At 42.9% G+C, this 25,544-nt stretch overlaps 2 protein-coding genes across 22 annotated transcripts in view; one reads left to right on the top strand and one right to left on the bottom strand.

Moving 5' to 3' along the window:
* ZNF565 (zinc finger protein 565) overlaps positions 1–25,544 on the bottom strand; it is an 80,080-nt gene that overhangs the window by 36,688 nt on the left and 17,848 nt on the right. Inside the window, exon 1 of one of the 5 annotated variants that reach the window (XM_024926601.4) lies at positions 267–398. The exons of 1 other annotated variant lie outside the window; for it this stretch is intronic. The gene's annotated coding sequence lies outside the window, so the exon portion shown is untranslated. Of the gene's footprint in view, positions 138–266; positions 399–25,544 lie in introns of those variants that run through there. 3 more of the 5 variants (XM_003816130.5, XM_034946249.3, XM_008969117.6) reach the window with 3 other exon arrangements.
* On the top strand, positions 21–25,385 carry ZNF146 (zinc finger protein 146). 17 transcript variants are annotated; one of them, XM_063600203.1, is made up of 6 exons: positions 400–534; positions 3,500–3,573; positions 4,732–4,784; positions 11,345–11,464; positions 13,366–13,436; positions 22,296–25,385. In XM_063600203.1, exon 6 carries the CDS (start codon positions 23,061–23,063, stop codon positions 23,937–23,939), a length of 879 nt encoding a protein of 292 aa, XP_063456273.1. In that variant the 5' UTR covers positions 400–534; positions 3,500–3,573; positions 4,732–4,784; positions 11,345–11,464; positions 13,366–13,436; positions 22,296–23,060; the 3' UTR covers positions 23,940–25,385. The 17 variants fall into 17 exon arrangements, with proteins under 17 accessions (XP_003816216.1, XP_003816218.1, XP_054959054.1 ...); XM_063600201.1 differs by having other exon boundaries at positions 490–575; XM_055103079.2 differs by lacking the exon at positions 4,732–4,784 and having other exon boundaries at positions 314–534.

The raw sequence follows: 25,544 nt of genomic DNA on the forward strand, positions 1-25,544 counted from the left end.
CTTCTGCCTCCCCTGGTCGCGTCCGGGTCCTTGCGGAGCTAACTAGCTCGCCACGACGTCAAGAACGACATAACGTCAGGCCGCTGTGGGCTCTGGGAATTGTAGTCCAGAGCTAGATCGGCCACGGACAAAATGGCGTTCTCTTATCTCTGAGTCGGGGCCTGGCTCGTTTTGACATTTTTGCGCCCACGAGTCTTCAGAGAGGGCGTCGCCACTCCAGACCCTCCAGCAAGCTTGAAGTCATCTGACGCTAAAGGACTACTTACCTCAAGAGCTCCATCGTCACAGAAGGAGGCGGCCAAGTTCGCGGGGGGAGGGGAGGAGACAGAGAGTCGACCAGTAAAGCCTCAAGGGAAATGTAGTCCAAGGCCTGAGAAGCGACGTTGCTGGTAATAGAAGATAATTCAGTACCAGCCTGGGCCTGGCCGCGGTGACCGAGGCGGGCCGCGTCGCGGAGACTTCTGGGAGTGCTTCCTCGCTCTCCGAGTGCGCAAGCGCAGCGCACCGAGTGGACATTTTGGTCTTTGTCCGCGGGTCAGTACGGCCCCTGGGTCCACGTGGCGCGAAAGTAGGAGGTGGGATCTGGGCGTCTCGGGTCGGTCGGACCGGGGAGGTTAAAGGGGAGGATTCCTGATCTTTAGGGGCGCGGCGCGAGGGCAGGGAGTGGGTCTAAGAGCTTCTGGCCTACGTGCGGGGCGGAGGTGGGGGCCTCTGAGTCGGGTTTGAGCGAGTGTGACCGAGTTTGTCCTCAAAGTTTGACCTGATGTTTGGGATTGTTGAGTGAATGTGAAACTGGGTGCGGGATTGTGTGTGATTGTGCCTAAGAGGGAGATGTAGGAGACCAGCATTGAGGTATAACGTTTGAGCTGCACTTCCCTTGTCGAAAGTGCTGATAATTATAACGGTGCCATCTTCCTGGAGCGTCTTTTTTACTTGAAAATTGAAGGGGTGGAAAAGCTAAGTGGTGAATAATTTTAAAACGAGTTTTTATATAAAAGCATTTCTTTTTAATTGGAGTGGCATGCAAATCACCGTGACTTTTTTTTTTTTTTTTAATTAAACGTGAGTGTTTCGAAGGAACTTTAGTTTCGGGGTGCCTACTTCAGACTATTCAAATCCCCATCTTTGGGGTACTTAAATAGGGCTGTTAAGCAAAGCCCTAGACTAAACAGCATTGTACGCTTTGAGAAGCAATCCCATATAACGGCGCCCAGGATGAGGGAGTCAAAGGTTTTAGGTTAGGCACAGTTATCCTCATTTTTTGAAGAAAGCTTAATTGTTGCAGTGTTTATCTATGAGTCTGGACTAAATCCTAGGTGTCTTAATTCCTTAATGAGTCGAGGCGTTCTCAGGTTGTATGGATTTTGTGAAGTAATGGAGAATGCTACTGACGTCTCCAAAGATGCGTTTTCTAAGGAAATCACCCCGCCCCCGCTGTCGTCATTGACATAGTTTTAAATTACAAAAAGTTAAATAAAGTAATTGGGTACCAAGTTAATATCTATAAATAAATAGCCTTCTAATTTACAAATATCAGTTAGAATACATAGTTGAAGAAAACTAATATTTACAATAGCAGTAAAAAGATAAAGTATTGTGGAAGAAACTTAAAGGTTCAGAACTATTAGGAAAGAACTTTAAAATACTACTAAGGGGCATAACAAATGTGAACAAATAAATATACCATGTGACATTAAGAAGTGTGCGCAAACTTAAGTGAATGTATTAATTTACTGTGATCATGGCCGGGTGCGGTGGCTCATGCCTGTAATCCTAGCACTTTGGGAGGCCGAGATGGGCGGATTACCTGAGATCAGGAGTTCGAGAGGAGCCTGGCCAACATGGTGAAACCCTGTCTCTACTAAAAAAAAATAAAATAAAAAAATACAAAAATTAGCCGGGCGTGGTGGCGGGCGCCTGTAATCTGAGCTACCGCGGAGGCTGAGGCAGGAGAATCGCTTGAACCCGGGAGGCGGAGGTTGCAGTGAGCCCAGATCTCGCCACTGCACTCCAGCCTGGACAAGAGCGAGATTCCGTCTCAATAATAGTAATAATGTGATCCTAATAAAAGTATGGACAGGCTTTTCTCTTTTGGAACTAGGGGAACTGATCCTAGACTTGCTATGGAAAGAGACAAGCTGCAAGAGCCAGTACAGACTGAGAAAGAAAAGGCGTTGAGGTGTGGGGAGGTGGGGACCCAACACATTTTAAAATATAAAGCCTCAGGCCGGGCTTGGTGGCTCACACCTGTAATCCCAGCACTTCAGGTGGCCAAGGCAGGAGGATGGCTAGAGTCCAGGAGTTAGAGACCAGCTTGGGCGACATAGTGAGATCTCCCGTAGTCCTAGCTGCTTGGGAGGCTGAGGTGGGAGGATCACTTGAGCCTAGGAGGTCAAGGCTGCAGTGAGCAGAGATCCTGGCGACAGCATTCCAGCTTGGTGGACAGCCAGACCCTGTCTTTTTTTTTTTTTTTTTGAGATGGAGTCTCTCTCTCTTGCCCAGTCTAGAGTGCAGTGGCCCAATCTCTGCTCCCTGCAACCTCTGCCCCCCAGGTTCAAGCGATTCTCTTGGCTCAGCCTCCCGAGTAGCTGGGATTAGAGTTGCCTGCCACCACACCCGGCTACTTTTTTTGTATTTTTAGTAGAGACAGGGTTTTACCATGTTGGCCAGGCTGGTCTTGAACTCTTGACCTCAAGTGATCGGCCCGCCTCGGCTTCCCAAAGTGCTAGGATTACAGGCATGAACCACGGTGCCTGTCTTAAGAAAGAAAGAAAGGAGAGAGAGAGAAGAAAGAAAGGAAAAACAGTTCATGCCCATCAGTGGGAGATTGGTGTACATCGATACAACAAAATAATAGATAGCTGTACAAAAGAATGAGGAGGAAGCTCTTTATATACTGAGACAGAAATAACTTCAAAATGTATTGTTAACTGAGAGAAAGCAAGGTGCAGAATGTAGAGTATGATACACGATGCATTTGAAATAAGAAAAGGGGTAATAAGAATATGTATTTATAATCCCAGCACTTTGGGAGGCCAACGCAGGCGGATCACCTGAGGTCAGGAGTTTGAGACCAGCGTGAGCAACATGGAGAAACCCTGTCTCTACTAAAAATACAAAATTAGCCAGGCGTGGCGGCACATGCCTGTTAATCCCAGCTACTCGGGAGGCTGAGGCAAGATAATTGCTTGAACCCGGGAGGCGGAGGTTGCAGTGAACAGAGATTGCGCCATTGCACTCCAACCTGGGCAACGAGAGTGAAACTCCATCTCAAAAAAAAAAAAAATTCAAAAGATACATACGAAATAATAAAACTGGCTGTTGGGGTGGGGGTACTGGAATAGACAGGGCAAAGGCTTTGTATTTTTAGTAGAGATGGGGTTTCACCATGGTGACCAGGCTGGTCTCAAACTCCTGACCTCATGTGATCTGCCTGCCTCAGCCTCCCAAAGTACTGGGATTACAGGCATGAGCTAATTTTTTTTTTTTTTAATTAAAGGAAGACATAGGCCAAGGAGCCAGACTTCCTGTGTTAACTCCTTCCTCTGCCACTTTTTACCTTGGGGACCTCAGGTAGGTACTTAAACCTTGGGCCTCAGTTGCTCATTTCATAGTATAGAAATAATAGCAATATTTGATTCAAAGGGTGGTTGTGTAGCTCCAGAAGTTAATACGTGTAAAGTTCTAAGAATAGTCCCCAGTGTGTAGTAAGTACTTGATTAATGTTAAATACTAGTACTTTTTATTACTAGCTGCAAAAAAAATGCTTCCTCAGAAAATATTATAGTCCTGTGTCTGGTAGGAATTTCTGAAAGAATAAGACATGTAGATGCACTTTTGTTATTAATATTTCTTTTTTTTTTTTTTGATGGAGTCTCACTCTGTCGCCCAGGCTGCAGTGCAGTGGCCTGATCTCGGCTCACTGCAGGCTCTGCCTCCCTGGTTCATGCCATTCTCCCGCCTCAGCCTCCTGAGTAGCTGGGACTACAGGTGCCAGCCACCACGCCTGGCTAATTTTGTTTTTGTATTTTTAGTAGAGACGGGGTTTCACCGCGTTAGCCAGGATGGTCTCGATCTCCTGACCTCGTGATCCACCTGCCTCAGCCTCCCAAAGTCCTGGCATTACAGGCGTGAGCCACTGCGCCCGGCCTAATATTTCTGTATTTTAATTTTTTTACTTAAAATTTTCTTTTTTGGGGGGGGTGGGGGGCGGGACAGAGTCTCGGTTTGTTGCCCAGGCTGGAGTGCAGTGGCGCTATCTTGGCTCGCTGCAAGCTTCACCTCCCAGGTTCACGCCGTTCTCCAGCCTTAGCCTCCCAAGTAGCTGGGACTACGGGCGCCCACCACCACGTCCGGCTAATTTTTTGTATTTTTAGTAGAGACGGGATTTTACCGTGTTAGCCAGGATGGTCTCCATCTCCTGACCTCGTGATCCGCCCATCTCGGCCTCCCAAAGTGCTGGGATTACAGGCGTGAGCCACTGCGCCTGGCCACTTAAAATTTTCTGTGGATATTTCCTTTTTTAACTGGAATCAGGAAGTTAGATTTGTTTTTTGATTTTTGAGATGGGGTCTCACTCTGGCTCAGGCTGGGTGCACTGGTGCGATCACATCTCATTGCAGCCTCCACCTGGGCTGAAGAGATCCTCCCACCTCAGCCCCACCCACCCAGTGGTTGGGACTACAGGTGTGTGCCACCACGACCTGCTAATTTTTAAACCTTTTTTTGTAGAGATGGAGTCTTACTATGTTGCCCAGGCTGGAAGTTAGATTTCTGTGTTTGAGGTATGTTTATCTTTAGAAAGTCATCATTATCCGCTCCTTTGGAAGATTTGTTCTTTGATTTCTATGATTACTTTTGCATGGTTCTAATTCAGAATCTCTGATGATTTTTTTTTTAAATTCTAATTGCGATTGATTTTTGGCCAGAATACATCAGAGGTGATCTTACATACTTCAAATTGCATACCATTAGGAGAGATATACCAGATGGCTGGTGATTGTTACTTCCCTTTGACCAAAATGTTATGTTTACTTTGGTTCATTCTCCATCAGTCATTTAGTGGATGGTTTTAAAACCAATACATAATTCTTGGCTGGATGAGTAAATTTCTACAGGTATTGTAAAGTGATGATTTTCTGGTTTTTTTGTTGTTGTTGTTTGTTTGTTTTGTGTAAAAATGTAGTAGTCTATACGTTAAGAGAAACTTCTGGGAACAAACTAGAAATGATCCCTGGAAGTATAGTCTTAATTTCTCTTGTCTTTTCATTCCTTTTACATTTGTTTCATTGTTACATCAAACTGTATCTTTTTTCCCCCCGTCTTTTTCTTTCTTAAGCATCATCCTAAAGTTGTGTATATTTAGCGTGTTCTAGAATCAGCTGCACTTTTTGATGTCAGTGGACACCCCTTCAGGTCATTCTTGTCTCATTTTGGCTGACATCATTGATCTTGGAAAGTTTTCCTGCACTGCAGGCTTGTATCTTCCTCCCAGACTTGGAATTGACCATTTCTCCAAGGAGCTCTGGTTCCTTTTATTGGAGAATGGTATTAGAGACAAGATCAAGGGTGTGCTCATTGCCCAGGGGTAACATTGTTTTAAGGCCATTTTAAATTGCAGAGCATTTAAAAAATACATTTTTAATGTATTTTTTAAAATCATGAGTCCATATTCGTATTTCTAATTCACTTTAAATGGTATAGTATTTTTACCTAATTTCTTAGCTCCTAGTTTTTTTTTTTAATTTAATTTAATTTTATTTTTGAGACGGAGTCTTGCTCTGTTGCCCAGGCTGGAGTGCAGTGGCACAATCTCAGCTCACTGCAACCTCCGCCTCCTGGGTTCAAGTGATTCTCCTGCTTCAGCCTCCCGAGTAGCTGGGACTACAGGTGCATGCCACCACGCCCAGCTAAGTTTTTGTATTTTTAGTAGAGATGGGATTTCACCGTGTTAGCCAGGATGGTCTCGATCTCCTAACCTCAGGTGATCCGCCCACCTTGGCCTCCCAAAGCGCTGGGATTACAGGCGTGAGCCACGGCGCCCGGCCTCCTAGTTGTATTTTATAGTAAAAAATATGAAACAAGTTATAAGTACTTATTTTGTTTGCTTTATCCTGCAATATAAAGAAAATGGTTTCAGTAACAATGCTGATATTAGTAGTAACTATAAACATACTGTATCATTTTAAAAAATTCTTTCTTTAATATATGTAACTATTTTTGTTCTTAAAACGCATCTTTTTTTTTTTTTTTTGAGATGTTGTCTTACTCTTTTGCCCAGGGCAGAGTGCAGTGGTGTGATCTTGGCTCACTTGCAACATCTGCCTCCCCAGTTCCAGTGATTCTCCTGCCTCAGCCTCCTGAGTAGCTGGGATTACAGGTGCCCGCCACGACGCCTAGCTAATTTTTGTATTTCTAGTAGAGACAGGGTTTCACCATGTTGGCCAGGCTGGTCTCGAACTCCTGACTTCCTACTCGCCTTGGCCTCCCAAAGTGCTGGGATTTCAGGCATGAGCCACTGAGCCCAGCTTTTAAAATGCATCTCACTAAAGATGTATGTAGTCAAAGAACTCTGTTCTAAAGTCATTTGAAATCGTTTTTCTGAGGAATTATGTTACTAAATTAACATACAGTTGGGTTCATTTGTTGTTTTCAGGTTAAGGGACTGCTTTTTTTTTTTTTTTTTTGAGACGGAGTCTCACTCTGTCCCCTAGGCTGGAATGCAGTGGCGCAATCTCGGCTCACTGCAAGCTCCGCCTCCCGGGTTCACGCCATTCTGCTGCCTCAGCCTCCCGAGTAGCTGGGACTACAGGTGTCAGCCACCACGCCCGGCTAATTTTTTGTATTTTTAGTAGAGACGAGGTTTCACCATGTTAGCCAGGATGATCTTGATCTCCTGACCTCGTGATCCACCCGCATCAGCCTCCCAAAGTGCTGGGATTACAGGCGTGAGCCACCGTGCCTGGCCAAGGGACTGCTTTTTAAAAAATAAATTTGATTACTATTGAAGTAAGTAATGCATTTCTGTGATTCAACAAAGATCTATCTCACAGAGATATCTCATTCTGCTCCCTTCCCCCAGTCACATTCTTCTTTGTCTTATGTAAACATGTCTTGTGTTTTTTTTGTTTGCTTCTTGTTTATCCTTCAAGTGGGTTTTTGTTTTTTGTTCTGTCACTATTATATATTTCTCTTCACTCCTGTTTCCCTCCACCTTACATAAAAGATAGCATACCACATGCACCTCCTATATCTCACTTTCTTTAATAACAGTATGTCCTAGAGATAGCCCTTCCTTTTTTCTTTTTTTTTTTTTTTTTTTTTGAAATAGTCTCGCTCTGTCACCCAAGCTGGTGTGCAATGGTGTTAACATGGCATACTGCAGCCTCCAACTGCTGGGCTGAAGTGATCCTCCTGCCTCAGCCGCCTGTGTAGCTGGGACCACAGGCACACTCCACCACACCTGGCTTTTTTACTTTTTGTAGAGACGAGGTCTCACTGTTTCCCAGGTTGGTCTCGAACTCCTGAGCTCAAGCAGTCCTCCTCTCTTGGCTTCCCAAAGTGTTGGGCTTACAAGTGTGAGCCACTGCACCCAGCCAAGGTGTTCCTTCTTAATCATAATCTTTAAAAGAAATTTTTTTTTCAGCTGCTGTATAAATAAGATGTCATTATTTGGATGCACCATGGTTGATTCAGTTAATCCCGTTGTTGAGCATTTGGATTGTTTCCAGTCTTCTGCTGTTGCTAACAATGCAGTAATGAATAATTTTTTTATGTGCGCCATTTTATACTGACACAGGAGTAGCTCTAAACTAGACTGCTATTAATACAAATGGCGCTGCCCAGTGGGTAAGTACTTACACTCCCACGAGCCATGTGCGAGAGCATCTTCCCCTTAAACTCACCATGAGTGTAGTGTCGAATATTTGGTATTTCGCTAGGGGCATAAGAGACAATCTGAACTTCAGTGTAGGTTTCATTTACATCCCTTCTTATGAATGAGAATTTTTTTTTATATGTTTAAAGGCCCGTATGTATTAATCTAGGAACTGTCTATTCATATCCTTTTCACCATTTTTCTATGGGGTGTCTTTTCCTTAGAGGAGCTGTTTATAAATTAGAAAGGTTAGCCCTATATGAAATGAGTGGTGGCTTTTTTTTTTTTTTGAAGTTTTCATTTGCATTTGGACATTGTTCACAGTGGTTGTTTCTTTTTTTTTTTTAATCTTGCAGAATTAAGAGGTTTTGTTTTAATTTCGTAATAATAGTTTCTTTTTTTACATAGCCGTGCTTAGAATGAGCCCCCTGTGGTTGGTGAGCACAGAGGCATCCCCGCACCACACCAAAGAGCTTTTTATTTATGTATTTTTTAGAGGCAAAGTCTCACTGTGTGGCACAGGCTGGCCTTGAACCCCTGGGCCCAAGCAAGTCTCAGCCTCCCAAGTAGCGGGGACTACAGGCAGTGCACCACCATGCTGCTATGGTTTTATTTTTATTTTTAAAACTTTTGGCTGGGCGCGGTGGCTCACGCCTGTAATCCCAGCACTTTGGGAGGCTGAGGCGGGTAGATCACTTGAGGTCAGGAGTTTGAGACTAGCCCGGTCAACATGGTGAAACCCCGTCTCTACTAAAAATACAAAACATTTAGCCAGTCATTGTGGTGCACGAGATCACACCACTGCACTTCAGCCTGGGCAACAGAGTGAGACTCCGTCTTAAAAAAAAAAAAAAAAAATCTAGTTACATTTTTTTCTTTTTGAGATGGAGTATCTCTCTGTCCCCCAGGCTGGAATGCAGTGGTGTGATTTCGGCTCACTGCAAGCTCCGCCTCCCGGGTTCACGCCATTCTCCTGCCTCAGCCTCCCAAGTAGCTGGGACTACAGGCGTATGCCACCACGCCTGGTTAATTTTTTCGTATTTTTAGTAGAGACGGGGTTTCACCATGTTAGCCAGGATGGTCTCGATCTCCTGACCTCGTGATCCGCCCGCCTCGGCCCTCCAAAGTGCTGGGATTACAGGCGTGAGCCACCGCGCGTGGCTGATTCATCAGTCTTTTATGGTTATAGTCTGAAAGCCTTTTCCACTCTTAAGTTTCACCGATATTTTCAAATTCTTATAAAGTTACAGTTTTTTGTTGTTTGATTCTTTTAGAGTTGGATCTTGATCTGTCACCCAGGCTGGGGTGCAGTGGTGTGATCACAGCTGACTGCAGCCTTCATACCCTCGCTAATTTAAAAAAAAAAAATTGTAGAGATAAGATCTCCCTGTGTTGCCCAGGCTGGTCTCAAACTCCTGGGCCCAAGTGATCCTGCTACTTTGGCTTCCCAAGTCAGAGCAATAGTTTTTTTAAGATTTTGTTTTTATTTTAATTTATAATCCATTTAGATTTTATCCTGGTGTATGCTATCAGATATGCATCCAGCTTTACCTTTTTCCAATTGGCTACCGCGTTCTTTGACATCATTTATTAAAAGGTCTTACCTGGCTGGGCACGGTGGCTCACGCCTGCAATCCCAGCACTTTGCAAGGCCAAGGTGGGTGGATCACTTGAGGTCAGGAGTTCGAGACCAGCCTGGCCAATATGGAGAAACCCTATCTCTACTAAAAATACAAAACATTAGCTGGGTGTGGTGGCACATACCTGAATCCCAGCTATTCGGAGGCTGAGACAGGAGAATCGCTTGAACCTGGGAGGGTGGAGGTTGCAGTGAGCTGAGATTGTGCCACTGCACTCCAGCCTGGGCAACAAGAGCCAAACTCCATCTCACACACATTAAAAAAAAGTCTTATGTTTACTATTTTTAGGATGCCACTTTGATTATATACTAAATTCTCACATTTATTTGGTCTGTTTCTGGGTGTGAGCAGAAAGACTGAGGACACTGCTATAGGCCAGGTGTAACAACCAGGGAAAATATTTATCTTTTTACTATTGAGGCTTTATCATTGTGTTTTACTTTGTGGTATAGCTAGTCTCTTAATTGCTCGTCCTTTTCAGTGTTTCCTGGCTATTCTTGCTTGTTTATTTTTCTTTGTAAATTTTAGGATTAGCTTGTCTAGTTCCAGAGGGGGAAAAGGTAGAACTAGTTTGTTATTTTTATTGGGATTGCATTAAATTTATAAAATAACTTGGGAATAGGGACATTTTTATGACATTAAATATTCCTCTTTATGTATGTGATACGTATTCTCATTTCTTTTTGGGTCCTCTAGGGTGTTTTAAAATTTTTTTCATACAGGTTTGGACACTTCTTACTAAGTTTATTTCTGGATGTTTTGTTTTATGTTGCTATGAATGGAGTCATTGTTGGTATATATGAAGCTGTTGATTTCTACATACTAATATTATTCCCTGCTTTCCTTACTTAGTTATTTGTAATTAGATTATATAATTGAGGCAGTGGGCATCCTTGTCTGTTTAGAATCTAATAGAAATGCCTTCAGTGTTTTTCTATTACTTTTATTATGATGATTTGCTTTTCAGTGTTTTTACATTAGATAAGATACTGGCTTTTGTGGTCAGATACAGATTATGATTATATAAATATAGATTACCCATGCTGCCTGGGTCAGTGGGAGTGTGAGCAGAAAGACTGAGGACACTGCTAATAGCCCAGGTGCAACAACCAGGGAAAATCTGTTGATTGAGGAAACAACAATCCCTCAAAATTTCGTTATTGCATCCTTAAACAAAAAATCAAATGGGACAAAAATAAGATGTCTATTCCTATTCTTCTGTTTTCTATCGATTCCCTTCTTTTGGGTGACTGTTTCTTTACTCATTTCCTCTGTTTATCTTTTGTGGTCTATTTATAGCTTTGCTTCCTTCTTAAAAGTTTTGTGTCTTAAGTTCATTTTGTTATGTTTCAGTTTTCATCTGCTTTGTGATTCTTACTTTTTTTTTTCTGGCTCACTGCAACCTCAACCTCCTAGGCTCAAGCAGTCCTTTTGTCTCAGCCTGTCAAGTAGCTGGGACTACAGGTGCATACCACCACACCTGGCTAGTTTTTTGTATTTTTTTTTAGTGATAAGCACGCTGGTCTTGAACTCCTGGGCTCAAGCAGTCTACCCACCTCAGTGTCTCAAAGTGCTGGGATTACAGGCATGAGCCACCAAGCCCTGCCCCTGCTTTGTGATTCTTTTTTTTTTTTTTTTTTTTTTTTTTTTTTTGAGACAGGGTCTTGCTTTGTCACCCAGGCTGGAGGGCAGTGGCATGATCACAGCTCACTGCAACATCCACCTCCCAGGCTTAAGCAGTCCTCCTGCTTCAGGCTCCCAAGTAGCTGGGACTACAGACATGTACCACCCCACACCCTGCTAATTTTTGGATTTGGATTTTTTGCAGAGATGGGGTCTTGCCATGTTGCCTAGGCTGGTCTTGAACTTCTGAGCTCAAGTGATCCTGCCCACCTCAGCTTCCCAAAGTGCTGGGATTAGTGGCATGAGCCACTGCGTCCAGCCCACGGTAACGTTTCTCCCTGTGTCTTCAGCAGCAGTAATAATCTGACAACTGACAAGTTCCCATTTCTGTTCTAGCCCTATTCTGAGCTCCTGATCTGTATATCCAACTGTCTAATCGATCTCTCTGCCTGCATGTGTTCAGAAACCTACACTCTGAATGTATAGAGTCTCAAACTTGATCTCCCTCCTGCAAGTTGCTTCCAGCCAACTCACCTTCTCGTGTTTCTGTCATGTATGTTTCGGTTTAAATCATGCTCTAAGCCTTATATCTCTGACACACCCCATTAGGAATTGGTGATCAAGCTTTTTCAACATACATAGTGGATGGGGGGTATATATGTGAAACTTAAATTTTTTATGATTATGCTTTTTTATATGATTACAACTTTATAGAAGAGTTGGAATAGTACAGAGAAGTCCCATGTATCCTTTACCCAATTTCACCAATCATTTACATTTTGGTTGTTTTATTTTTCCTTCTCTCTTTCTCCAAATGTGTATGATTTTTTTTTCCTGAACGATTTGAAACCAGTTGTGGACATGCTTCCTTTATCTATAAATACTTCAGCATGCATTTTGCAAGAACAAAAACATTCTTTTTCATAACTACAGTACAGTGATCAAAATTGGGAAGTTTAACATTGATACATTAGTATTATTTAATCCAAAGTCCATATTCAAATTTGGTCAGTCATCCCAATAATGTCTGCTATTGATTAAAAAAATTTTTTTGGGCCACGTGCAGTGGCTCACACCTGTAATCCCAGCCCTTTGGGAGGCCAAGGCAGGTGGATCACCTGTGGTCGGGAGTTTGGGAGTTCAGCCTAACACAGAGAAACCCCGTCTCTACTGAAAATAAAAAATTAGCGGGGCATGGTGGCGCATGCCTATAGTCCCAGCTGCTCCGGAGGCTGAGACAGGAGAATCGCTTGGACCTGGGAGGTGGAGGTTGCAGTGAGCCGAGATCGCGCCACTGTGCTCCAGCCTGGGCAACAAGAGTAAAACTCCGTCTCAAAAAAAAAAAAATTTTTTTTTTTTGGCTGGGCACAGTGGCTCACACCTGTAATCCCAGCACTTTGGGAGGCTGAGGTGGGTGGATCACCTAAGGTCAGGAGTTCGAGACCAGCCTGGCCAACATGGTGAAACTCTGTCTCTACTAAAAATACAAAATTAGCCAGGTGTGGTGGTACACACCCGTAATCCCAGCTACTCAGGAGGCTGAGGCAGGAGAATTGCTTGAACCCAGGAGGCGGTGGTTGCAGTGGGCTGAGATTGCACAATTGCACTCTAGCCTGGGCAACAGGAGTGAAACTGTCTCAAAAAAAAAAAAAAAAGAAGAAGAATTTCACTGAGTATAATGCAAAGGGGGTAAATAGGACTTCAGGAAAATGTTTGAGTTTTTATTCTTGAGTACTGTCAGAACAACTTCCTACACATTGTGCCCATGTGCTTTAGTTCTGATGGGAACATGTTAAAGTCAGACATGGGTGTTGAATTCATCCACGAATAAGGGCTGTAGTTAAAATCCTCTCAGGACCCTGAGTGGGAGTGTGGTGCTAGAGAAAAACAGCAATCACTCACACAAGGTGTGAACAGCTCTCCTGTGTAAGTAAAATTCTGAAAGTTAATTCTCCCTTTCTCCCATTTCTGGATGTGTGTAGACTTTAAATGGTTTAATGAGCATGGCTTTGAAGTTTAGGATTCTAATGGCCCTAGTCCCTTTGCCCACACGATTGTGTGTGCTTTAGTCACTAAGGCAGAAGGTCATTACTTTGTTCTGTGCATCTTTGGAAATTGCACCCTCATTCTTCAGAAGGCCAGGAGACCCCAGGGCTCAGCCTGAGTTCTAGGATGGTACTTTGGCCCCAGCATTAACACTGTAATACTGTGTCATTTTCCCAATAGTTATATGATCCTCTGTTGAAGCAAGAAGACAAACTGTATGGTGGAGAAAGAAGTGGGAAGGATCTGCGCGGGTGAGTAAATGACAGGCAGGCCACAGTTTTTCAGTCAGCATTGATTCCTCTGAAGTGCTTCAAAGGATGTTTTCTTCCAGGCTGTAGACATAGAGTATTGCTTGGTATGAGATTTTTAGATTCCTGAATGACGCTTCCAGTCATCATTTTTGTGTGTTTCATTATTCTTCTTCTTTCACCAGATTCTAGAGGGGCCAGGCACCCCTCCTGTTGCTGTTCTGATGCCAGCCTTCCTGCTTCGTCTGTGCCGCCACTGTGGTGGCTGTTCTCCTTCATCCACATACCTTTTCCTGTCCTCACACATTGTCCTTTATACTTTGTAAAACCTTACATATTGTCTGATATTCAGGTTCCTTTTTGTTACTACCTTCTCTCATCCTTTCTAGTGGCTGAATGCCTCAGAATTATATTTTATACCTGTTCTCACACTTCCCGTTGTCTTCTCACTCATCTCTGCCATCGTAGATCCATGGACTCCTCTGCCTACCTTTCTTCTGCTCCCATGTACCTCTGTCATAAGTTGTTGACCTAGAAATCAGTTTTTCCCTCTGCTACTTTTATGTGTGGGGGTCTATATGTATGGCACAATTACAGCTCACTGTGGCCTCAGCTTCCTGGCCTGAAGTGGTCCTCCTGCCTCAGACTCCCGAAAAAATCTCCTCTTAACTCTGACTCTTAGTCCTGCAGTTTTTTTGCAAAGTTGTGGTCACGTTTAAGCGTGTCACGTATATCCTTCTTGAGGTAACCTAGGAATAAGCCAGTATATTATATCTATGCTGCAAATATATATACATATAAGCCCTAATTTTTCCTTTTCATATAAATGGTGGTATATTATATATTCTATTATGTACATAAGTTTTTTTCTTAGAATTCTCTGTCAACACATAATTTGTTATTTATTTATTTATTTTCATTTTTTTGAGACAGAGTTTTGCTTTGTCACCCAGGTGGCAGTGCAGTGGCACAGTCTTGGCTCACTGCAACCTCCGCCCCCTGGGGTCAAGTGATTCTTGTGCCTCAGGCTCCCGAGTAGCTGGGATTACAGGCATGTGCCATCACACCTGGCTAATTTTTGTATTTTTCGTAGAGATGGGGTTTTGCCATGTTGGCCAGGCTGGTCTCCAACTCCTATCCTCAAGTGATCTGCCTGCCTCGGCCTCTCAAAGTGCTGGGATTACAGGTTTGAGCCACCGCACCTGGCTAACGCATAATTTAACCTGTCTCCTACTAATGGGCATTTAGGTTGTTTTCAGGCTTCTGCTATTGAAGACACAAGTGTGTATACTTGTTAATATTGCTTTGCAGAAATATGCAGAAACAACTACATAGCATTTACTTTTTTAGTGGAATGCAGGGTCAAAGTTATGTTTATAAATTTAATTGAGATAAGCACATTGCTCTCAAAAGAAGTAAACCCATTTACGTTTCTACCAAGCTGATATATTCACATCCTACAGTATTTATTGCATGATATGTATTAGGTACTATTTCAGATGTTAGGGAAATGTCAGCTATCAAAACAGTCAAAAATTTCTTCCTCCTAGGGACTATGTTATAATGGGGAGACAGACAATGAGTAAATACTTAAAAAATGTATACTATCAGATAGTGATAAGTGCTATGGAAAAGAATAAAGTAAGGGAAAACTGGCATAGAGAGGGCTAGTTGGGGTTGTAATTTTAAATCAGCTTGGTGGGGAAAGGTCTCACTGAATGCCATTTGAAAAAAGATCTGAAGAGTGCGAGAGTGGGCGTGCAGCATTGGGTGGAAGATCATTAGCCAGAAGGAACAAAAGTGTTAAAAGCCCTAAGTCAGGAGAAGCTTGCTGTCCTGTTCAGAGAATAGTGATCAGGGCCGTGGGCTGGAAGAGAGAGGGCAAAAGGGAATAAGAGTAGCAGTGGTTAGGTAACAGGTCAAATCACAGGTTTCAACATTGATTCTGAGTGATTTGGGAGACCCAATAGAGGGCCAGCCTTCCTTCCTTTTCCTTTTTTTGAGACTGAGTCTTGCTCTATCACCCAGGCTGGAGTACAGTGGTGCGATCTCGGCTCACTGCAACCTCCACCTTCCAGGTTCAAGCGATTCTCCTGCCTTAGCCTCCCAAGTAAGCTGGGATTACAGGCACCTGCCACCACACCGGCTAATTTTTGTATTTTTAGTAGAGACGAGGTTTCACCATGTTGGCCAGGCTGGTCTCGAACTCCTGGCCTCAAGTGATACACCTGCCTTGGCCTCCCAAAGTGTTGGGATTACAGGTGTGAGCCACTGCTCCCAGCCTATCAGAGGGATTTGAGCAGAGGAATGATAAGATCAGAATTACATTTTGAAAGGAATAATCAGGTCTGTTGTATAGAAAATAAACGATGTAGGGGGCCAAGGCTAGAAGGTTAATTGGAGGCCTTTTAAAAAAAAAACAAACAAATTTTAAAGTTCAAGAGGGCACCAGTTTCTATCTCCCTAAATTCCTGACTTCTATATCCAACTGTCTACTTGAATACTCATTTATATGATCAATAGACATGTCATAAGCAACAAATCCAAAAGAAAACTCCTGATCTGTCTCAAAAATTTCTAGGTGAAAAAATCTGTCTCCAAAATCTGGGTGAGAAAGTGATGGTAGTTTAGTGACAGGTAATCACATTTTTTTCGTGTGTGTGACTGAGTCACGCTCTGTTGCCCAGGCTGGAGTGCAGTGGTGTGATCTCGGTTCACTGCAATCCCACCTCCCAGGTTCAAGCGATTCTCCTGCCTCAGCCTCCTGAGTAGCTGGGACTATAGGTGCATGCAACCATGCCTGGCTAATTTTTGTATTTTTAGTAGAGATGAGTTTTCACCATGTTGGCCAGGATGATCCTGATCTCCTGACCTTGTGATCCACCTGCCTCGGCTTCCCAAAGTGCTGGGATTGCAGGTGTGAGCCACCATGCCCGGCCTGTCTGATTTTTAAAATAGTTTAAAGGAATAGCTTACAGATTGTATGCGGGGTATGAAAAGAGTCCAAGGTTTTGATTTGAAAAACTGGAAGAAAGTGGATTATCATTTAGTGAGATAGGAAATCTGTAGAAAAAAAAAAAATTGTGCCCTCATCTGTCCTGCTATACTAACAGGCAGCTTTATTCGAGGGTGGTGTCTCTTGCTAAGCCCTACATTCCCTACCATTCAGGGATGTCAGTGGGTCTGTCAAATTTCCTTCAACCAGCGTAACATTCCTGGATTCCATGATTGCATGCAAGGAGCTGTGATGAGGCCCTTAAAGCTGTCCTGTGGTTGTGGAGAGCACCATACATACGGGCTCTTCTTGGCCGTGCTTAGTGGCTCATGCCTGTATTCCCAGCACGTTGGGAGGCCAAAGTCAGAGGATTGCTTGAGACCAGCCTAGGCAACATAGCAAGACCCTGTCGCTACAAAAAAAATTTTAATTAGCCCAGTGTGGTGGCACACATCTGTAGTCCCAGCTACCTGAAGGCAGAGGCAGGAGGATCGCTTGAGCCCAGAGGTGCAAGGCTGCAGTGAGCTATGGTTGAATCACTGCATTCCCGCATGGGCAACAGAGCAAGAACCTATCTCTGTTTTTTTTTTAATTCTTTTAAATTTATTTAAAAAAAAATTTTTTTTTTTTTTTTGAGACGGAGTCTTGCTCTGTCACCCAGGCTGGAGTGCAGTGGCACGATCTCGGCTCACTGCAGACTCTGCCTCCTGGGTTCAAGCGATTCTCCTGCCTCAGCCTCCCGCGCCCAGCTAATTTTTGTATTTTTTAGTAGAGACGGGGTTTCACCATGTTGGCCAGGCTGGTCTCGAACTCCTGACCTCATGATCCACCCACCTCGGCCTCCCAAAGTGCTAGGTTTACAGGCACGAGCCACCACATCCGGCCAATAACCTATCTCTGTTTTTAAAAATAAATAAATAGATAAAAAAGGGCTCTTTCTTAGAAGAGTAATGGCAGCTGCCTACTCACATCCTTTCTCATATGACATTAGAATTATAACTACTTCCTACTCTTAACATTTTTTTCTCTTTAACAGATAAAAAGTAGATAGAGAGCCAGGCGCGGTGGCTCACACCTGTAATCCCAGCACTTTGGGAGGTTGAGGTGGGTGGATCACCTGAGGTTGAGAGGTCGAGACCAGCCTGACCAACATGGAGAAACCCTGTCTCTACTAAAAATACAAAAGTTACCTGGTCGTGGTGGCACACACCTGTAATCCCGGCTACTCGGGAGGCTGAGGCAAGAGAATCGCTTGAACCCGGGAGGCAGAGGTTGCAGTGACCCGAGATTGCACCATTGCACTCCTGCCTGGGCAACGAGAGTGAAACTCTTCTCTCAAAAAAAAAATTTAAAAAAGAGGTTGATAGAGATGTTGTCTACAATTTTAGAAGAATAAATATTTCTTCTTTTTTTTGAGACATAGTTTCACTCTGTTGTCCAGGTTGGAGTGCGGTGGTGCCATCGTGGCTCACCGCAGCCTCTGCCTCCCGGGTTCAAGTGATTCTCCTGCCTCAGCCTCCTGAGTAGCTGGGACTACAGGTGCCCACCACCACACCCGGCTAATTTTTGTATTTTTTTGGTAACCGGTTTTCACCATGTTGGCCAGGCTGGTCTTAAACTCCTGACCTCAAGTGATCTGCCCGCCTCAGCCTCTCAAAGTGCTACGATTACAGGCGGGAGCCACTACACCTGGACTCATTCTTAAGTTATAATTAACTATAATATCAATTCTTATTTTGGCATCTCCGGAGTTTCTGTCTTGCCTTACACAACTTTACCTGTTTATGGGACAGACAGCTGTCTAATTTCATTCTCATTGTGTCAGAATGCTATCCAAATTAAAATTTTCATCCTATTATTTTCAGATCCAGAGATTACCTCGACCAGTTTCATGTTATTTCTGGATTATTTCTTTTCCCATGGTCTTTGTAATAGGATCAGTCAAGCCTTAAAAAGACACACTAAGCTCTCTTTAATAGAGAACAAAGGGCCAGGCACGGTGGCTCACATCTGTAGCCGAGGCGGCAGATCTCTTGAGCCTAGGAGTTCTAGACCAGCCTGGGCAGCGTGTTGAGACCCCGTATCTTTTTTATTTAAAAAAAAAAAGGCCAGACTCGGTGGTTCACCCCTGTAATCCCAACACTTTGGGAGGCCGAGGCAGGCAGATCACCTGAGGTCAAGAGTTTGAGACTGGCCTGGCCAACATGGTAAAACCCCGTTTCTATTAAAAATACAAAAACTAGCTGGGCGTGGTGATGCACACCTATTGTCCCAGCTACTCGGGAGGCTGAGGCAGGAGAATCGGTTGAACCTGGGAGGCGGAGGTTGCAGTGAGCTGAGACTGCACTCTGGCCTGGGCAACAGAGCGAGACTCCATCTCAAAAAAAAAAAAAAAACATACAAATTATGTGACTACAAATATGAACATATTTCTTTCTCTTTATAAAATTTTTGAATCTTGGCCTTTGATTATGAAATATTCTACTTATGTAGGTACTACTTATCATATAAACTTGAATTCAGTTTTCATTAAAATGTTTGTTACTTCTGCCTTTTTTCCTCTTCCCTCTGCTTGTCCATTACTTCATGTTTTCCAGAGGAACTTACAAGTTCTCAGTAAATGATACCTTAAACATGGTTTTAGATTTTGCCCTCTATAGTCTGCATTATAATCCGGTTAAAAGGAAGGTCCATGTTTTATTTTTCTGATCAGTAGTTTGAGAACGCATGAGTTGCTGTTAAATAATCTATGAATTTTTTGTGTGGAAATACTGATCAGTTCTTTTTTCTTTTTTCTTTTTTTTTTTCCCGAGACATAGTCTCCCTCTGTCACCCAGGCTGGAGTGCAGTGGCGCGATCTGGGCTCACTACAACCTCCACCTCCCGGTTTCAAGTGATTCTCCTGTCTCAGCCTCTTGAGTAGCTGGGATTATAGGAGCATGCCACCACATCCAGCTAATTTTTTGTATTTTTAGTAGAGACGAGGTTTCACCATGTTGGCCAGGCTTGTCTTAAACTCTTGGCCCCACAGTGCTGGGATTACAGGTGTGAGTCACCATGCCCAGCCATTCAATTATTTTTTCTTATGAACATTTTTTAAATATAACAAATGCTGAAGGAATAGTTAAAGAATCTCTTATGTACCCCCCATGTGGATTCAATAATTAATATTTTGCCATGCTTTTGTATGTCCGTATCCATGTGTTTATTTTGTGTGCTGAGGCATCATGATGTTTTACTTCTAAAAAATTAAATATGTATTTTCTACCAAGAAAAGCAGCTCCTGGCCAGGCGTGGTGGCTCACGCCTGTAATGCCAGCACTTGGGAGGCAGATACGGGCAGATCACCAGATGTCAGGAGTTCCAGACCAGCCTGGCCAACATAGTGAAATCCTGTCTCTACTAAAAATACAAAAATTAGGCGTGGTGATGCATGCCTGTAATCCCAGCTACTTGGGAGGTTGAGGCGGGAGAATCACTTGAAGCCAGGAGGCCGAGGTTGCAGTGAGTCGAGATCGCACCACTGCACACCAGCCTGAAGGGGTGGGTTTCCCCTCCACAGCTGTGGGCGTTTCTCGTCAGGTGGAAGGACTGACTTGGAAAAGAAAGAGACACGGAGACAAAGTATAGAGAAAGAAAAATGGGCCCAGGGGACCGGCGTTACGGAGGACCTGCATACGGAGGACCTGCGCCGGACCTGCGCCGGCACCGGCCTCTTGAGTTCCCTTAGTATTTATTGATCATTATCGGGCGTTTCTTGGAGAGGGGGATATGGCAGGACAATAGGGTAATAGTGGAGAGAAGGTCAGCAGGAAAACATGTGAACAAATGTCTCTGCATCATAAACAAGGTAAAGAAAAAAGTGCTGTGCTTTTGATGTGCATACACATAAACATCTCAATGCCTTAAAGAGCAGTGTTGCTGCCAGCATGTCCCACCTCCAGCCCTAAGGCAGTTTTCCCCTATCTCAGTAGATGGAAGATACAATCCGGCTTTACAGGGAGACATTCCATTGCCCAGGGAAGAGCAGGAGACAGATGCCTTCCTCTTATCTCAACTGCAAAGAGGTCTTCCTTTTTTACTAATCCTCCTCAGCAAAGACCCTTTACGGGTGTCGGACTGGGGGACGGTCAGGTCTTTCCCTTCCCACGGGGCCATATTTCAGACTATCACATGGGGAGAAACCTTGGACAATACCTGGCTTTCCTAGGCAGAGGTCCCTGCGGCCTTCTGTAGTGTGTTGTGTCTCTGGGTACTTGAGATTAGGGAGTGGTGATGACTCTTAAGGAGCATGCTGCCTTCAAGTATTTGTTTAACTTCAAAGCACATCCTGCACAGCCCTTAATCCATTTAACCCTGAGTTGACACAGCACATGTTTCAGTGAGCACAGGGTTGGGGGTAGGGTTACAGATTAACAGCATCTCAAGGCAGAAGAATTTTTCTTAGTACAGAACAAAATGGAGTCTCTTATGTCTACTTCTTTCTACACAGACACAGTAACAGTCTGATCTCTCTTTCTTTTCCCCACACAGCCTGGGCGACAGCAAGACTCTGTCTCAAAAAAAAAAGGGAGCTCTCCCATATAACAAAATACCGTTTCACACCTTAGAAGATTAACCATGTTGTCCTAATATTAGACTACCCAGTCTATGTTCACATTTTTCCAATTGTCCCCAGAATGCCTTCCATAGTTTTTTAAAATTCCAGAATGTAATCAGGGTTCAAGCTTTGCATCTGGTTGCTCGCCACCACGCCCGGCTAATTTTTTGTATTTTTAGTAAAGATGGGGTTTCACTGTGTTAGCCAGGATGGTCTTGATCTCCTGACCTCGTGATCTGCCCACCTCGGCCTCCCAACGTGCTGGGATTACAGGCGTGAGCCACTGCGCCCGGCCAGCCAGCATCTTTTGTCTTCAGCTGCAGAATGGTGCTGCAGGTCTTACCATATATGTGGGTTTAATCTCTGATTTCCGTATAGCAGCTCATTCCTGTCATCTCATTTGCTGAATGCCCCTGAGCTCTGATTAAAATTCTGCAGGGGATAAACTTCCATTTCATATGAAGGTGTGGCCAGTGCTTTGTTCTCGTGACTGGACAGTGCGTGTTCAACTGTTCCTTACACTTTTTTTTCAGCCACCATCCTTTATTCCTTTTGAATAAGGGAATTTGTACCATTTTCTCCTTATAATTTTAATGGGGTTTTGGGAGGAAGCACTTGTTGGTTGATCTATTCCTTTTCTTAGAAAGATGAGCATTATTTAGCCAGGTATGGTGGCGCACACCTGTAATCCCAGTTACTCAGGAGGCTGAGGCAAGAGAATTGCTTGAACCCAGGAGGCGGAGGCTGCAGTGAGCCGAGATTGTACCACTGCACTCCAGCCTGGATAACGAGCGAAATTCCATCTCAAAAAAAAAAAGAAAAAAGAAAGAAAGATGAGCATTATTTTTCTTCCTTAGCATCCCAGGTAGACTTTCTAATTTTTATGTAGTTATCTTTTTCTTCTATTTGGCAATTCTTCATTATTTGTTATACAACTTGCTAAATTCTGAAATGGAAAGGTTATTTTTCAAGAGTACTTTCAGCTTTGTGGACCCATGAATGTTAATTTTCTATTTAGATCACCTCAAGTAGGGTTCCCTTCTCATAATTTAGTTGGAAGCATTAATAATATAGATTATTTTCATATTGGGAGATGGGCTACCAGAGTTAATCTCAAAAAATTTTATTGCTAGTAATGGGAAAATTAACAAATAAAAGTGATAGTAATATAAAGGTAAAATGAAGGGCTTACCATATGGCAGCCATGGTTCTGGGCACTTTATGAATTTAACTCCTTTGTGCTATGGTTCTTTGTACTCCATTTTAGAAGAAGCCTGAGAAGATGATGCACAGGTAGAGAGGCACCAGGACTTGGGAGGCACGTTGATCCATCTCCAGGAAAGACTGAGAAAAAGAGCGTTGAATATAAGAAAAAATACTTCCTCTGTTCTCAGATCGTATTTGTTTTAAGGCCACACCTTTTTGAAGTTTTCAGTTTGAAACACAACCTGGACTGAAATCATGAGGGAGGTTGTGTAGGAAAGAATCATCAAGGGACTTAGTTGGGAGCTTCTCTACCACAGCTTACTCCTTATGGTATTAACCCCCTTTAAGTGTAAATGCCTTTGGTTTAAAACGTTTGTACCTCATCTGTTACCAGAGTGTTCATACTGGAGAGAAACCCTATGAATTTACTGAATGTGGGGGAACTGTTACTCATATGTTGCATTTCGTCGAACGTGCAAGTCATGCTGAAGAGAAACCCTGTGCTTCTAAGGAGTATTGACAAGCCCTTAGCTAGATGACAATCTCATTGAGAAGCAGAAAATTCATGCTGGAGAGAAACTAGTGAAGGTAGCAATACTTCATTGAATATTAGAAAATTTTTCTAGAGAGAAAGCATTGAATGTACTGAGTATGATAACATTTCCTCTCAAACCTTATCCCTTACTCTGCATTTGGGAGATCATACACAGAGAAGCCTTATAAATGTAAGAGATGTGGAAATATCTTCAGCCAAAAGTAAATCCTCACTCATCAAGAAATTTTTACTGGAGAGAAACCTTGTGAATGTGGGAAAGCTTCCATTCAGATGTCACACCTCAGCCAGCAGAGAATTTACAGTGGGGAAAACCCCTTTGCCTGTAAGGTATGTGGAAAAGTCTTCAGCCACAAATCAAACCTCACTGAGCATGAGCATTTTCACACGAGAGAGAAACCTTTTGAATGTAACGAGTGTGGAAAAGCCTTTAGCCAAAAGCAGTATGTCATTAAACATCAGAACACCCATACCGGCGAGAAGCTTTTCGAATGTAATGAATGTGGAAAATCCTTTAGCCAGAAGGAAAACCTCCTTACGCACCAGAAAATTCACACTGGAGAAAAACCTTTTGAGTGTAAAGATTGCGGGAAAGCTTTCATTCAGAAGTCAAACCTCATCAGACACCAGAGAACTCACACAGGAGAGAAGCCCTTTGTATGTAAGGAGTGTGGAAAAACCTTCAGTGGCAAATCCAACCTTACTGAGCATGAGAAAATCCATATTGGAGAGAAGCCTTTTAAATGTAGTGAATGTGGAACAGCCTTTGGCCAGAAGAAGTACCTCATAAAACATCAAAACATTCACACTGGAGAGAAACCCTATGAATGTAACGAATGTGGAAAAGCCTTCTCTCAGCGAACATCACTTATTGTACATGTGAGGATTCATTCAGGTGATAAACCTTACGAATGCAATGTTTGTGGAAAAGCCTTCTCTCAGAGCTCATCTCTCACTGTGCATGTGAGAAGCCATACAGGGGAGAAGCCCTATGGTTGTAATGAATGTGGGAAAGCTTTCTCTCAGTTCTCAACCCTTGCTCTGCATTTGAGAATACACACAGGTAAGAAGCCTTATCAGTGCAGTGAATGTGGGAAAGCTTTCAGCCAGAAGTCACACCACATTAGACACCAGAAAATTCATACTCACTAAAAACCCCATGAACGCCTTGAAAGTGGGAAAGCTTTCATTAGAAATTTGCACCTCATCATGCCCCAGAAATAATCCTTCTGAAGCAAAGCACCACGAATGAGGTTAACTTTAACAAGTACTAAAAACTTAAGGGACACCAGAAAATTTGTACTGAAGAGAAAGACATGCATATGATTAAAACCCTGTGTCCAACAGAGAAACCTGCAGCAGAGATAATGGTGAAAGTTTAGGCACATTTTCACTAAAAGTGGGAACAGAAAATGGAGGCCTGTTTTTTATTGCTACCACCATAGATCTGGAGATCTTCGCCAGTAACAAGAAAAATTAAGTTGTAAATATTGGAAAGAAACAGACAAAAATAGATGACGTGGTCATCTACAACTAATATTAAGACTTCTGTGGTATTGATTGAGCAGAGCAGAAGAGATTTCAAAAAAAGACCTATGCATTTATTAGAATTTGGAATATGATACAAGTGGCATCAGGAAGTGAGGAAATAATGGAACTATTTTTTTTAAGTGGAGGTAGTTTGTTCTCCAAGGGGGAAAAATAGACCATGAACTATACACAAAAGTGAATCCAGAGATTAAAAACAGAAATATGGAAAAGCTATGTACTAAAATGCATATGACCTTGGGAATAGGGAAACATTCCTTGGAACAATTTGAGAAATACTTAGCGGTTCTACTTATGAGTATGAATGCTCAGGAAATACGCACTAGGATATTTACTGTGGCTTGATGTGTAGTAGCCAAAAATTAGAAACAACTGAGAAAGCCCATCACGAACAATATGGGAAATTCTTATGTAATACTATATATCTGTAAAATGCAACAAATGAAATCCACATGTATTAACAGAAAGATCCCAGAATTGTTGAGGGGGGATCAAGTTGCAGAATGATACAGATAGTACAATGACTTTTTGTAAATTTGAATTAAAAGTTTCCTCACAAAACTCAGTACTATCTATTGGTAATGGATGCATATATGTATGTACATGTTTTTGAAATGGATTGGAAGGATACAGACCAAACTCTTGATAGTGGTCACCTGTGAAAAGTGGAGAAGGGAAAATAATGAGTGTGGGAGGTGGGATGGGTATTGGTTAAAGGGGACTTCAGCTTTTTATATAAACATCCACTTCTCTTTCAAAAGACTTCAAGTAAATATAAGAAGATACTGATTGATTCTGGATTGTGGTATAGGGATATCTTGTCTTATTTTTTGTACTTTTCTGTATTTTTAAAATTTCTCAAAATAGGAATGGGAGTGAGGATGAGAATGCTGTATCTGGAAGTCATGTTATACTGGATTCATTTCCAATTAAATACTAAACATTTTATAGAAAATATTTCTAAAATTTTATCACGGATGAATGGATGGACTTGCTCTCTATGTAATATGAAATTAATCTATTTTATTAAAATTTAAAAGGACAGCACAATCCAAATCTGTTTTAATTATTTTAACATGGTATACACACTATATCGGGGTCCCCAGCTCCCCCCAGCTGCATAGCAGGAGGTGAGTGGCGGGTGAGCGAGCATTGCCACCTGAGCTCCACCTCCTGCCAGATCAGCGGTGGCATTAGTTCTCATAGGAG

This window comes from Pan paniscus, chromosome 20 (assembly GCF_029289425.2).
Source record: "Pan paniscus chromosome 20, NHGRI_mPanPan1-v2.0_pri, whole genome shotgun sequence".
Lineage (NCBI taxonomy): Eukaryota > Metazoa > Chordata > Mammalia > Primates > Hominidae > Pan > Pan paniscus.

Bases quoted from the DNA above. Each gene is read 5' to 3' on its own strand.
- ZNF146 (XM_003816168.3), top strand. From the start codon at position 23,061: ATGTCACACCTCAGCCAGCAGAGAATTTACAGTGGGGAAAACCCCTTT.